This window comes from Oryctolagus cuniculus, chromosome 20 (assembly GCF_051225735.1).
Source record: "Oryctolagus cuniculus isolate XC-2025 breed Fujian yellow rabbit chromosome 20, ASM5122573v1, whole genome shotgun sequence".
NCBI lineage: Eukaryota > Metazoa > Chordata > Mammalia > Lagomorpha > Leporidae > Oryctolagus > Oryctolagus cuniculus.
Window position 1 is genome coordinate 50,670,733 of NC_142886.1, and position 14,342 is coordinate 50,685,074.

The 14,342-nt window shown below is 64.6% G+C and overlaps 1 protein-coding gene across 2 annotated transcripts; it reads left to right on the forward strand.

Annotated features, from left to right (window-relative positions):
* The first annotated feature begins 1,097 nt into the window (after window positions 1–1,097).
* On the forward strand, window positions 1,098–11,304 carry LBHD2 (LBH domain containing 2). Of its 2 annotated transcripts, none has more exons than XM_070065428.2 (4): window positions 1,098–1,342; window positions 9,321–9,409; window positions 10,075–10,225; window positions 11,021–11,304. In XM_070065428.2, the coding sequence occupies exons 1-4, from the start codon at window positions 1,159–1,161 to the stop codon at window positions 11,089–11,091; spliced, it is 495 nt and encodes a 164-aa protein (XP_069921529.2). In that variant the 5' UTR covers window positions 1,098–1,158; the 3' UTR covers window positions 11,092–11,304. The 2 variants fall into 2 exon arrangements, with proteins under 2 accessions (XP_069921529.2, XP_008246867.3); XM_008248645.4 differs by lacking the exon at window positions 1,098–1,342 and adding an exon at window positions 7,797–7,866.
* The last annotated feature ends 3,038 nt before the right edge of the window (window positions 11,305–14,342 follow it).

The window sequence follows — 14,342 nt, forward strand, 5'->3', positions numbered from 1 at the left end:
CACAGGGGACAGGCCACAGAGCCGGGCACCGAGGAATGAAAAAAGAATTCAGGGCGTGGGAAGCCATGAGGAAAATGCACCGGGTAACTGGTGACACGGGGGGGGGGGCTCCCTGTGGATGGACTCCCAGGAGGTGGCAGGGGGGCTGTCCTGTGAGCAGAAGGCAGCCAGTGAGCGATGGCAGAGGGGAGCAGGGCCAGGGGCCAAGGCCGGAGCTGCAGGGTGGGCCCGGGCCTGCGGGAGCTCCTGCGGCGGCCGTGACCGCCGTGACCCCGGCCGTGGTTTCTGAGGTTTCCGGCCGCCTGAGTCTCTGGGTCGCAGCGCTTCCTTCAGGGCGTTGCTCCTCCTCGACCTCGACACCCAGGCCGACCACAGCGAGGACGCTGGAGGTCAGGGGCACGGGCCAAGACCCTGCCAGGAGGAGGCACACAGACACCCCCGCATAACCCCTGAGCGGAGGCAGGAGGCAGGAGAGGGACCCCATCTGTCACAGGGCTTTTGCTTCAGGCCGAGGGGCAGGGGCTTCTCTCCTGCTCTTTGTTCAACTCTGGCTGTGCAGGAGGGGACGATGGAATTGGGCAGCCATGGTCACAGAGGCCCAAGTGGCCAGGGCCAAGCCATCCTGCAGACCCCCCAGCCCCCAGGAGCAGAGCCGGACAAAGGCCAGAGAGCCTGCATGTGGATTTAAGGCCCAGGCGCGGGGGCAGGCATCTGGTGCCGGGGTTGGGACAGCCTGGGGCGCGTGTTGTGGCAGGTCGCCTGCGTGGCACACTGAAGTGCCCGGGCGCAGCTCTGCCTCCGCCCTGCTTCCTGTCCAGTTTCCTGCTATTGTGCCTGGGAGCCAGCAGTGTTGGCTGAAGTGCTGAAGCCCAGCCAACCCCACAGCAGCCCCTGACGCGTTCCTGGTTCCCGGCTGCAATGTGGCCCAGCCTCTGCTCCTGCAGGCACTCGGGGAGTAAACCAGCAAGCCAGCAGATGAAAGCGTGCATGAACGTGCACGAATAACTAAATAAAACCGCATCTAATCAGTCAGGGGCCCAGCAGGAAGCAGCTTGCTCCCTCAGATTAGGCTTACTCTGAGAGGTTCTATTCGTAAAGCCCAGTGACAGAGCAGGAGGCTGGGGGAGGGGGCTGGCACAGCCGCTGCACCTGTGCCCCATGGCTTCCGAGGCCCCTTGGGGCTCCCCTACTCTGCTACCTGCTCTGTGTTGGCAGAGCTGTGTGCGAGCCCAGCGACTCTGCACGGAGGCTCCGATAACAGTGGCGGAAGGGGGGAAGGAGACAGAGTGGGGCGTGCCTCCCCGCCAGGCCCCCGGCGTGTCCGATCGAAGGTCGAGCTCCGGTGAGTCTCCCTTCTGGGTTCCAGCTGAGGGTGGCCTTGGCCTGCTGCCCCAGCCCAGGGCCGGCAGCTCTGCCCAGCCTGCACAGACAGGCCCCAGCGCACCCCGCCTTCCTAACCCCTCCCACGTGTCCTTGAGGGGAGTGCACCGTCATAGCCGGCAACGTGCCCTGCACCCAGCAGCGCAAAGTCCGGCAGCAGCCAGCAGTGCCCCTCGGACGGCCGGGAGCCAGCACCCCAGCTCCCCGTCTGAAACGAGAAGGGCCCGCCCCAGCGCCTGTGTGGCTCACGGAGGTCACAGGCAGCAGGCAGCCGCGCTGGGCACGGCACCTGCACGGAGTTAGCTGTCATCACAGGCAGCAGACGATAACAGGCCGGAGGTGCAGTGCGCCTGCGGCCCGGGCCCCCCGCCTGTCCGCCCTCCTGAAACCTGGGGCCGGGGGCTTCAGATGCCTCAGCCATAAAGGCAGCCCCCAGGCTGGGACCCAGGCGCCCCTGATCTGCAGAGGGCACTGCTTGTACCCGGGAGGGGTGGGCAGGAACAGGAGTTCAGGGAGGAGGCGGAGCGGGGGCGGGGGGCGGTGGGGCGGGGGTTCCCGGCAATGCTGCAGACACTGAAGTGCACTTTGCTCCGCTCGTTGCAGACTGCACTTCCACTGGCAGTGGGAACCTGGGAAGGCAGGGACCGGAACAGTCCCCATTGCACAGAAGGGCAAACTGAGGCTTGCAGAGGTGGAGTCCCTGCTGGCCGGTGGCAGGGCCCAGTCTTGAGCCACAACCCTGCCTTTCCCCAGAGCACCGGATGTCTCCCTCCAAGCGTGGCTGCTGCTCTTCCTTGGAAAGAAAGAACAAGCCCCCTCCCCCCCCCATGGCCTCTGGCTGCCCACTCTGCCTCCCCCTGACTCTGCAGACTTGGAAACTGAGTCTCAGGGGTTGCCACAGACCTGTCCAGGGGCCCACAGCAAACCGAGGGAGGAGCCAGGGCTCCACGGATGCCCGGGCATCAGCCCCTGAGCACAGGTGTCCGCAGAGCAGGCCCGAGGGGCAGACTGAGGATGCTCTGTGCCTCCGGACAGGGCCAGCATCCGAGCACCTGGGAGCTCGGAGAAATGCAAGCAGACCCTCTCCGCCAGCCCCCAGACGTGGCCACTGCCCACCGAGATCCAGGACGGCCGGGCCCCTCGCCTACCCCTGTGCTGCTTCACTCCAGGGCCCCATCTCCAGGCCAGGGGTGGGGGTGGTCACTGTTTTAGTCAGCTTTTGGTCAACAAAACAAAATCCAAGAAAACTCACAGTACAATCATCTTAGCTCAGTCTTGAGGCTCAAGTCCTAGGCGGCCCACACACAAAAGGGAGGGCTCCGGAGTCAAGGCGCCAACCCAGCCCGATGGCCTTGCAAAGGCCTGGGGACAAAGCCTCAGGGGATGTTCCCCCATCAGACTCCCTCCCGATGGCAGCACTGGCCTTCCCCGGCCCTGCCCGTGCTGAGCGAGAACGGAGGGAGTCGGGGGGCTGTCACCCGAGGGCTGCGCGGGCTCGTGGGCAGCCCGCGGCCACGTGTGCAGCACCCTGAGCAGGGGTGTCGCATTGGCCCTCGGCGCCTCCGCGCCTCCCCGCGTCCCCCGCTCCCGACTCCTGGAGCGGGAACTCCACGGCCGCCGCTCCCACCGGACTCCTGGCCTCCTGCACCTCCACCCCAGCACCCGGGGAGCGCAGCGCTCGGGGGTTCTACGCGCCCACTCCCCAGGTTCGCCGGCGAGAAGTCGCCCCGCGCTGGGGAACCCGGGAACCGCGCCGCCGAGGCACCTGCTGCTGAGCTGGGGAGGGCCGGGGCGGGCGCGGCGAGGCTCCCGCGTACTGCGGCCGGCCGGGACCGGCCTGGACCCCTCCAGGGCGGAGCAAGGCTGTACCGTGGGGTCTGTCGGAGACCGGCGCGCCCTGGCGCCCCCGCACGGAGGAGCCCCAGTGCCTGCGGCCGTCCTGGGAAGATGTAAGCCCCCGCCCGCAGTGCCGCTGTGGGGCCGGGGTCCCAGGCAGCGAGGTGTGGCCGAGTGACCACGGGTGGCGTCTCGGCCTCCCCGCGCTCCGCTGGTGGAACGATACCGGCCCTCCGCCCCCGCCCGGGCTCAACGGCCGAACGCAGGGATTGTGTATCCGGACGTGTCTGTGCCGTACGAACCCGTTTGCACGCAGGCGCAAGTATTTGAAACTTCGCGCTTCTCACCCAAAGGAAGCTCCGGCCTCAGCCACTGCCCATTTACCCACACGTCCGGGGCAAGGGTCCGTCCCTGCCGGTGTAACCGGAGCTGCCCCTCCGTGGGATGGGCCTGGGGTGTCTCGGGGCTGGCAGTGGTGGTGGCAGTGGCCCTCGGAAGTCCCTGGAGACTACCACGCGCAGGGCGACTTGGAGGGGCGGGCCTGCCAGGCTCTGGTCAGCGCCGCGACGTGGGCTGGGCCCAAAGCCCACCGCTTTCAGGCCCTCGCCGCGCGCTCCACGCGCCCCGCGCTGCCCCCTCGCTTCCACCCCAGGTGGCCTGCCCTGTAACCGGAAATCAAGCAGCTCCAGGCCCCAGTCCCGAGTCCCCCGACTTCCCAGTCCGCGCGACGGGAGACGGGCCCCCGCCGAGAGCAGGGGTCAGCACGGCGCGGGCGCGCGCTCCCGGGTCCGCCGTCCGCGCCGAGCCTCAGCTTCTCAGGGGGGCGCCGAGAGCCACGGGGGTCACCCGGGCTCCCCTCCCTGCCCGGGACGACCCGAGCCCCAGGTGCACGGGAGCGAACCCCGAGGCCTAACGCTCCCGGAACCCCGGGCGCGGGCAGTGGACGCCCCGGGGCTCGCGGCGCCGGGCCGGCCGGGGCGGGCGTTGGTCTGCCGGGCCGTGAGGGGGCGCGGAGAGACCCTCGCGCTCGCCGTCCCCGCCCAGCCGTGACCCCCGGGAGTCTCGCTCCGGCAGCCCCTTCCTCCTCCGTTAAAGCTGACGGTTTTCGGGCGGGAACGTCGTGCAGCCACAGCATTCGCGGGCTGAGGATCGAGTGTGGGGGCGGGCAGTGAGGCCCCCGCCGCCCACTACCGGTCCCCTCCACCGCGCCCTGTGTGCTTTCTCGCGGACAGGCAGAAGCGGGGACAAATACACGCCCACGGCGCTCTCCAAACCGCAGGTCCCCGCCCGCGGGCCGCGTGCTGTGCCTCAGGATGGCCGCAAGAGGACGCTCAGGCCTTGGGCTGGGGAGGGGGCCCCTGCAGCCGCGGCCTTCCCCTTCCTTTACTCCACAGGGAGGCCCCGAGAGGGCCAGGGTCCCCAGGTTACACCGCAAAGACGGTGTGGCCAGGACGCAGAGCTGCCGGCAGCGAAGCCTGTCGCTTTGGAGCAGGTCCCGCGAGGGCAGGAGAGGGGCAGGAGCAGAATCTGACCCCGAGGAGGCCTCTGCAGCCTCTGGTGTGGGGTCCAGGCCCACTCTGCAGGTGCTGCCTGTCCCCAGCCACGCAGCGTCGGCCTCAAGGGGCCTGGCAGGTAACACCCAGGCCACAGCAGCCCCTTAGGGAGGGCCAGCTCGGCACTGACACACAAGGAGAGCACTTCCCGTCCAGTGCCCGGAGGCAGGGGTGGCCTTCTGGGGGCAGCCAGTGGAAGGGGAGCACGAAGGTACTGGGGTGATGAGATGGTGCAGGCACGGGCACGTTGGCCGGGTCCCAGGTGTCAGGTCCACGTGGGACTCCTGGGACTTGCCGGCCGGGAACCCGCACCCCCACCCCACCATGAGCTCCTGGCCTCTCCACTCAGGCCAAGTCCCTGGGCCATTTCCCCGGCCTCACAGGATCTCTGCCACCCTCTCTTTCCACTCACATCACCACTTCTGCCACGCCGCAGCCACAGTGCCCAGCGGCTGACCCTGCTGTGCGTGGGACCCGTGGGACCCTGGAGACTCCTGCAGAGAGCTGTGGCCAGCCCACGTCCTGGCCTTGGAGGCTGCGACATTCCAGCATTTCTGTTAATAAATGGATGTTTACTTTATAAATTAATGGTAAACGAATGGTGAGGAAGATGAGTGGTGGAGAGACAGACGTCAGAACAGTTGACTAATGTTTACATTTTATTATTTATTTGCAGATGATGTAAGAATATAGTGTAAGGTAGTAGATGAATACAAGGAGAATGACGGGTGGCTGAGTTAGATGGCTGAATGGCTGATGGGGGCGTGAATGACGAGGTGGGTCTGAATCAATGGGTGAATCACGGAGGCGGTGAGAGTGAGTGTGTGGATGACGGCTGGACACAGGCTGATTGCATGTGGTAGGTGGTGGTGCTTCGTGGTGGATGGACGGAACACAGTGGGAGCATCTAGGTAGTGGTGGTTGGTCAGGTGATGTGAGCAGACAGATATATTGAAAGATGGGGTGGATGGCTGTGGATGCTGAACTGAAGAGTCGGTGGACATGGAGTGAATCCATAGATAGTGGGTGAACTGCAGGTTATAGTGGGTGGATAGTGGACGCTTGGTTTGTGGATGAATCATGGAAGTATGGGTGGATGGATGGTGGGTGCTAGATAAATTGAAAATGGATGATTGTGGGCCGGCGCCGCGGCTCACTAGGCTAATCCTCCGCCTAGCGGCACCGGCACACCGGGTTCTAGTCCCGGTCGGGGCGCCGGATTCTGTCCCGGTTGCCCCTCTTCCAGGCCAGCCCTCTGCTGTGGCCAGGGAGTGCAGTGGAGGATGGCCCAGGTGCTTGGGCCCTGCACCCCATGGGAGACCAGGAAAAGCACCTGGCTCCTGGCTCCTGCCATCGGATCAGCGCGGTGCGCCGGCCGCAGTGCGCCGGCCGCGGCGGCCATTGGAGGGTGAACCAACGGCAAAGGAAGACCTTTCTCTCTGTCTCTCTCTCTCACTGTCCACTCTGCCTGTCCAAAAAAAAAAAAAAAAAAAAAAAAAAAAAAAAAAAACAAATAGTAGAAAACGGATTAATGGAAGGTGAACATGGATGAGGGACGGTAAACAGGTCACGTGTGGCTGCAAGGTGCATGGTAGGTGGGTGTTACATGAAGAGATGGATAGATGTAAAATGGATGATGAACGAGAACAGCTGTTGAGCGATAGCGAGTGCTGGGTGGGGTGATCACAGGCAGTGACTGCGGATCGTGCTGGTGGACGCATGCCCTCTGCTCTCTCTTCTCTGGGTAGTGCCCAGTGCCGAGGTTCACACGTGGCACTTAGAGGGATGGACGACACAGTACTGAGGTCGATTTGGGATGCTAGTGATTTTGGCTACATAGGTAGAGGAAATGCTGAGACTGACATTGAACAGACAGACATGGAGATGAGAGATGGTAGGTGGTAGAGAATTGGTGGTTGGATGATGGTGGACTGTTGTTCATGGAAACGTGGCCGGGTGATGCATGGTGAATGGCTGATGGACGAATTATGGTTGGTTGGATGGATACATCAGGATACAGGGATAGTAAGTAGATGGGTAGACTGGTGATTGGCAATTGGATATGTGGTAATGGATACACGAAGGGTGGATGGACAGATAGCTGTTAAATGTCTGTGGAAAGCTGTTGCATGGTGCATGACGGATGCATAGAGGTGGGTGGGTGGTGAAGGAATGGTGGACTGCTGGCTATTCTCACGGTGTGAATGGTGGGCATGGGTAGTCAGCAAATGAAGGCACGGTGGATGAATGGTGGCTGGACAGTGAATGGTGATGGGAGGTCACATAATGGTTTGTGGCTGGTAGATAGTGGATGAGCCTTGGCCATTGGATGGTGATTGAGCGGTGGCTGGTGAACAGATGGACGGTAGTTGGACAGGGGAAGGTGATGGCGGATTTCGGACAGGGAGGATGTTGATGATGGCTGGCTGGTGGTTGATGCTGAATGGTGGCTGAATGGTGGTTGAGTGGCAGACAGCAGATGAGAGCTGGCCGGGTGAGTAGTTGCTGGTTTGTAAATGTTGGATGGCAGCTGGATGTTAGCTAATTGATGGTGGACATTAGATGGTGAAAGATGGGAAAGTATGTGGCTGAGAGAGTGTGCCAGGTCTCTGAACTGGACTGACACCTATCGTCTGTCCTTTTGGGAGACGGGACTGGGACGGAGAAGAGAGGGGAGCTGTGGGGTGACTCCCTGCTCCTCGATACTCATTCCATTTTGAGGTCGTCCTCTTCTTTTCCACTCCTCATTCTGCTGTCCCAGGTGTCCTCTGGCTATGTGTTTGGTCCTATTGAACTCCGCACTCCAAATTCCTGAACCCTAAACCTTGGAGCCCAGCATCTTAAGTGGCTGGGGTCAGATTCTCAGGGCACAGACTCAGGGGATGGGCTCAGCAGGAGGCTGAGGTCCTGCCTGGGAGCCGGAGCCGGGAGGGTGGCAGCGCCGAGGGCTGGCCAGAGTGTGAATGAGAGGCCAGGCAGGCAAGGAGCAGGGAGTGGGCGGGAGGCACCGGGGAGGGAGGGCTGGAGGGAAGGCCAGCCGGCAGGCGCAGCACAAGCCGAGCGTGGAGGCCCCGGTGCCTGCTTCCAGCACGGGCGGGTGAGTGTGAATGATGCCCCCACCCCGCCCTGTGAGTGCCCCCCACCTCATGCACCCTGACGACCAGGTGTGGGGGAGCAGGAACAGGGGGTTGAGGAGTTCTGAGTCGGAGCTCTCTGGGGGAGAGGGAGGACATGGGTTCCCCAGGACCCAGGCTCTGGGCCACAGCAATGGCTGGGGGGCGGGGGGCTGTGCTGGGTGCACCTGCCCCTCCACACCTGCCTGGGGGAGGCTGCAGTGCCTGCTGCCCATGCTGGCATTGGCCCCTGGCACTGGTGGAGACTTGCTCTCTGCTGGCCCCTTGGTTGGCTCAGGGTGACAGCCCCGTCACCTGGCCCTCCCGTCACTCCTATCGGGTACCCTGTGTGTTCTCTCCAGGTTCCCCACCCTGGCCCCTCCCCTGTGCTCCTCCCCTTCTCTGTGGCCAGTGGTTTTCCCGCCTCTTTCCCCCAACTGTTTGGTGCTTGAGTCCACACAGGCCTCTGTCCTGGCTGCCCTGGGCTTCAGGGTCCTGAGATGCGACCCCAGGAGGGGCTTTATGGAGGGGCAGCCCCAGGAGCAGCGAGTGTGAGCACTGGGATTGGATGGAGGCGCAGGGTGTGTGGCCTGGCTGCCCACTGCCCCTGCAGGGTGTGCCCCTCTCCCAGCCTTCCCTGGGCCTCTATGGGACCTGAGCTGACCTGGGCTGGGAGTTTGGTGACAAAATCCCATTTCCCACAAGAGCAGCCGTTCCCCAGCTGAATGCCCACAGCGCCCCCTCCCCACACCCAGCAGGGCATCACGGGCGCCCCCTGCCCCATCCTTCCTGGACCTTGCCTGTGACCTTGCCACCTGCCAAAACTGGGTCCCACCTACCGCACCTACCCCTGTTTTCCCCTCCCTCCTGGTGTGTCGTCAAGCATGCAGGTGGGGGCAAGGCTGGCCGTGACCTTCCAGAGTGAGTGCTCGGCCGGTGCGGGCAGGGTGTCAGTCTCCTTCCACGATGGGTTTCAGCACCTGCCCTGGTGTGCATGGAGGGCTTGTGGCGGGGGTATGGGCACCTTGTACCCGGCTCCCGCTCCTCCCAGCCTCCGGCTCATCTGGGTCCCCCAGGCGCTCTGTGCCCATCCTTCGCTGCTCCCTGACTCAGAACAAACCTCGGCTCCCACCCAGTCCAGCTGCCTCCTGCTCACCCCTCAGGCCTCGAGCCGGCTTGCTTTCTTCCAGGAAGCGTTCTTGGGTCCTCTCCCCCGCAGCCTTGGATACAGAACTGTACATGAAGGAGTTCAGCCGAGTATGGGGTGAGGTGGGGCTGGCTGACCGTTGCAAGGCCTCTGGGGAGGGGACCCAGACAGAGTGAGCAGCCCAGAGTCTCAGGGCCCAGCCTGGAGCCTGGGGTCGCAGACACAGCACCCTGGCAGGTGGGATCTGGCCCCAGCCCTGGTGACACCTGCCTTCTGCCCCCGTCTTTGCAGGTGGCAGCGGTGGCCACAACATGGGTACCCCCCAGCCCGCGGTGCCAGAGCTCCATCCCACTGAGGGGGCTGGCAGTGTGGCAGGGAAGGTATGTGATTGGGGTCCTGAGGCCACTGAGGTGGGGCGGGCAGGCAGGTCCGGGCCACGGGGTGCCAAGGGACGAGGGAGTGCAGTGGCCTCCACCTGCAAAGGCTTTGAATGGGAGGTGGAGAAGCCGGGAGGCGCCCCGCCCCGCCCCCGCGCTCTCCTGGACTCTGAACAATGAGGAGGAGCAGCCTGGCAGCAGCGCGGGTTGCCATGGCAACAGATTCCCAGCGCCTCTGAGCCGAGGGAGGTGGCCAGGGGCCCAGCAGGGAAGACCCCGGGGAGGGGCTGTGCAGGATTCCAGGTACAGGAGGCACAGGGTGGCCGTGTGCACAGCAGCCCAGGGATCACGCCTGGTGTGGACTTGGCCCCTCCAGCTGTAGGCTGCACGTGGGGGCTGAGCCCAGGTGGGGGCCTAGGAAGTCCCCAGGGAGAGCCGCGATCCCTAGTGGTGGGGTGAGGGGGGCTGGGACTCGTCTTGGGGAAGCCTGCGTGTGCATTCCCATAGGCACGCACACATGTCTGTGCGTGCGCACATGGTCATATCTACCTTGGGCCTGGACAAAGAGGCCTCTGAACCTCCCAGTGGGACAGGTGCTGGACAAGAGCGGGAGGGAGCTGGAGCCCAGGGCCTGGCGCAGCCTTGACCCCTGCCCACCCGCCCTGCAGGCTGTAGTGGGTGCCCGGGAGAAGGGCCCTCGGCTGGGCCAGCGGCTGCCCTCGATCATGGTGGAGCCCAGTGAGGCCGGTGCAGTGGAGAGTGGGGAGCTACGCTGGCCCCCAGAGGGTGCCCAGAGGGGAGCCCCTCAGAGCCAGACCGGTGAGTGGGGGCGGCCTGTGAGGGGAGCTTGGAGGCCTACGGTGACCTGGCCTTGACCTCTCTCCCACCTGCATGAGAGCTCCCCTCATCCAGCGGCCCCAGGCCTGGCAACCGGGAGGGCACGGTCAGCACGTGCTGAATGACTGCGCGTCGTTGCCCCATTCTGCCCCCCTCCCTGTGCACCCTCGCTTGGTCACCTTCAAACCAAGTGCCCACCAGGGCCTGGGAAGGGACAGGTGCAGCTGTGACGAGACAGCTGGCCCAGCGGCTGCAGGAGCCCTGATGAGCAGCCGACGCCCCTGAAGGAGGGGGCCGGCCAGGGCCAGGACCGAGGCGCAGAGCAGACGGGCTGGGCAGCGGGGGCCTCTGTGGAGGGCCCCCAAGGCCCCCAGGAGCCGGGCCCTGAAGGTGTGGTCCCCTGAAGTCCCCTGGAGAGGAAATGAACTCAGCCAGCTGGGGCCCCTCCAGCCCTGCCTGCCTCTCGCTGTCCCTGGACCTCGCCCTCTGCTGGTCAGCACCCCTGGCTCTGTCAGTTTCTGCCCCGGGCTGGGGACAGCATCAGGGACTGCCCTCGGGCATCCATGGGGATGTGAACCTGGGAATGCCCCGGGGTCTGCCCTGGACCCTTCACTCTGTCATCCACTGGGCCTGGTGCTCCTGGGCCTGCCTCATCTTCCCTCCCTTGGGGACACCCTGGCCTGCCCTTCCTCTCCCCCAACAGCTGCCTGCCAGAGACCCCTGGGCTACCCCGGGTTGCAGCCCTCCACTAACACGGAGGCCTTCGTGTCTCCACAGCCCCCTCGCCAAGTTCCCCGGGTGCCCCAGGGATGACTTCAGATGACGCTGCCAGCACCGGGGACCAGTGACGGGGTGAGGACACAGCCTGGCTCGCTCTCTGCCCGTTGAGAGCCCCACCAGGGTGGCCCGGCTGCTGCACAGACCCCCGCAGGCGGGCTGCGCTGCAGCTTCCTGTCTCGGCTGCGTGGCCCAGCTGCAGCTCTGCCCCTGCTGCCGCTGCTCCGGTCTCACCACACCCTCCTCGTCCCGCGGTTTGGAGCAGAAATAAAAGCACCTCTCAGTGGCCGACGGGTGTGTACTTGTTGAGGATTCAAGGGACTGAGGATTTTGGTTCTGATGGTGGCCTTCCGGGCAAGGGCTGGGAGCCAGGTGGGGGCCACTTGGTGTGCAGCAGGGCGGGCTCTGCGAAGACCCTAGGGCTGGCACTGAAGAAGTCAGACACTCTTTCTGCCCTGCCCAGCCCAGCCCAGGCTGCCCTGGGCAAGACCCGCCTCCCCCGGGTTTGTCCCCACTACCCCTCCCCCCGCAGGAGCCCCTCCTGTAACCCCCCACGGCAGCAGGGATGGTGTCAGCCCAGGGTGATGCCGGAGTGGGGGTCCCCCTCCAGGATGGAGCTCATCACATCTTGCAGGGGAGGAAACAGGTGAGAAGTGAGGGCCTGGGACGAGCGGTGGCCAGGGCTTTGAAGGGATCCCTGAGGCTGGGCATGGCCAAGCTGGCCACAGGGCCCACATGGGAGGGTCCTGTCCCCCCATAGGGTCCATCGACATGGTAGGGGCAGGAAGGGAGCCATGCTGCCTGGGCAGGGATGGTATGGGGAGGGCAGGGTCCTGCAGGTAGCCCAGGGCCCACTCCCTCGCTGTGCAGCTGCTGTCCTGCCTGGTCCCCTGCCCTTGGCCAGCCTGAGCCAGGCTGCAGGCAGGGCCTACCGTGAAGAGACAGGAGGCAGGAGACCGGCCCCCCTGGTCTCTCCTGGAGCCTGCTAAGGTCCAGGATGAACGAACGTGCTCCACCCCCCAAACGCCAGAGAGGGCAGCCAGAGGGGCGAGGGTGCCCCTGGCAGCGCGGGAGCTTTGCTGCAACTTTGCCCGCACAGACCTGGGCAAGATCTTCCCGGCCCCTCCTGTCGGCCCGGGAGCCGGGCTGGGAGCCCAGAGGGAGCTGACCGGCCAGGCCGGGGATGGGCCAAGCGGGGTGCGCCTCGAAAGCGCATCGCTAACACGGCCGTGGCCTCCCCTGAGATCGGCACGGCCTCCCCTGCCGATCTCACCGTGCATCTGGGCGCCGAGTTGGTCCAGGCCTTGGCTTCCAGCTGGAGCTGGGGTCTGCCCGAGGGAGGAGGCCCCGTGCGGGCGGCCAGAGCGTGGAATCCGCCGGCAGGACCGCAGGACCCTGTCCCGCAGCTTCCTTGCGGTCCTTCTCCGTGAGCTCGCACAGCCCTGCCCCAGCCCCACCCGGTCCACACGCGCGACCTGGAGCCACTCCCACGGGATCGGTCCGCGGCGCCCCCTGGCGCCCGTTGGGGTCACTGCCGGGAGCGGCGAGCGTGGTGGGGCCGCGGGGCGCCCTGCCGGGTTCCGGGCCCCAGAGCGGAGGATGGAACGCGGGCCCCTCCCTGGCTAGGAGCCGGGCGGGTAGGATTTGCCGCCTCTGGCATCCACATTCCCGTGTGACAGCCCGGCACGGGCAGGCAGGGGGCCTCTGTCCACCCTTCCCCACCTGCAGAGGACCACATACCCGGCCATGATGAACCCCCCGACCCCAACCACAGCCCCACTTCCTGGAGGCGTGGCCTGAGGCGGAGAGCCGGGAGTGCTTCTCCCAGGGTCAAGGGGAGCTGGGCTGTCCTGTGCTGGGTCTCCCGATGGTCATCCCCTTCTCTGGACCCAGCCAGGCTGGCCCTGGCCCCAGGCTCCTCTGAGGCAGGCTGGGACTTTTCTGCATGGATTTTACTGGGAAAGCTGGGGCAAACAACTTGGACATGGACTAAGCAAAACATCACGTTGGTGTGGTGAAAAGTGGGCACAGGCTTGGGCAGGCTTCTTGGGGTGCAGCAGAGTTTGGGGGCACCCAGGAGCAGCCTCCAGGCCCTGGGCACCACCAGCTTCTAGGTCACTGGTGCCTGTGATTTGGGGCCCACGGCCCTCATGTGACCAGTGAATGGGGGCGAGGGGTCAGATTGAGAAGCCCCCCGGGGTCCTCCAAGTTCTGGCCCCATAGGAAGACAGAGTCAGAGGCATGGACGTGGCCCTGACCTCTCTCTCACCAGCTGTGTGGCCCAGAGCAGGTGGCTGAGCCCTGGTGGTCACTCGTGTCCCCTTGTGTCTAACTGTCGGGGACATGAGCTAGGAGGCCAGCCTGAGTGGCAGGAAAGGCACACTGGCAAGCTGGGCGCCCCCGGGTTTAAACTGGACTTGCATTTACTTGAAGATTTGTTTATTTGAAAGTCAGAGTGACAGAGAGAGAGGCAGAGAAAGATCTGCCTGCTGATTCACTCCCCAAAGGCTACAATGACCAGGGGGGCCAGCTCACAGCCAGGAGCCCAGAACTCCATCTGGGTCTTCCATGTGGGTACCAGGGGCCCGAGCAGTAGGCCATCCTCTGCTTTTCCAGGCACATCAGCAGGGAGCAGGCTCAGAAGTGGATCCCCCAACACTGGCCGGTGCTCTGATATGGGTTGCGGTCATCGTAGGTGGCAGCTTAATCTACCGTGACACAACTCGGCCGCTGAGCGGAGCTTGTGTTGCTCCCCTTCCCAGAGGGACCCATTGCTTACGGTGGCCTTCTCATGCCACCGCAGCTGATGACCCAGGAGGTTGACTGGAGGGCTTCCTGGAGGAGGTGCTGGTGGCTCTGGGTCCAACTTGGCTCAGCCGCGGACGGCAGTGGAGGACAGCGTATTTCAGGTGGCTTCCAGTGTGACGTGGGCTGGATTTTCTGCCCTCAGTATTCGTGGGCTGAAGTCCTATCCCCCCATACTTCAGAATGTGACTTGTAAAGAGTAAGGAAAAGCCAGGGCCACAGTGAACCTTAACCCACAATGAGGAAATCAGACACAGACACACAGGGAGGCCATGCAGAGTCCAGAGAGAAGCCGCACAGGCAGCCCAGCCTGGGCCCAACTGCCACCTGGGTCTCGGGGAGGATAAATGGCCCCTCTCCCAGAGGCTCCAGAATCATGTCACAGGGGCCTGGGGACAGCTGGAGCAGCCACACTGTCACAGAGGACAGGGGACAGCTGGAGCAGCCACACTGTCACAGGGCCCTGGGGACAGTCAGAGCACCACACTGTCACAGAGGACAGGGGACAGTTGGAGCA

What these genes read in the sequence shown, in the direction of transcription:
- LBHD2 (XM_070065428.2), top strand. Translation starts at nt 1,159, where the DNA reads ATGGCTTCCGAGGCCCCTTGGGGCTCCCCTACTCTGCTACCTGCTCTG. An exon ending in CGATCGAAGGTCGAGCTCCG is followed by an intron (nt 1,343 to 9,320) that starts GTGAGTCTCCCT and finishes CCGTCTTTGCAG; the next exon opens with GTGGCAGCGGTGGCCACAAC. An exon ending in AGCCCCTCAGAGCCAGACCG is followed by an intron (nt 10,226 to 11,020) that starts GTGAGTGGGGGC and finishes GTGTCTCCACAG; the next exon opens with CCCCCTCGCCAAGTTCCCCG.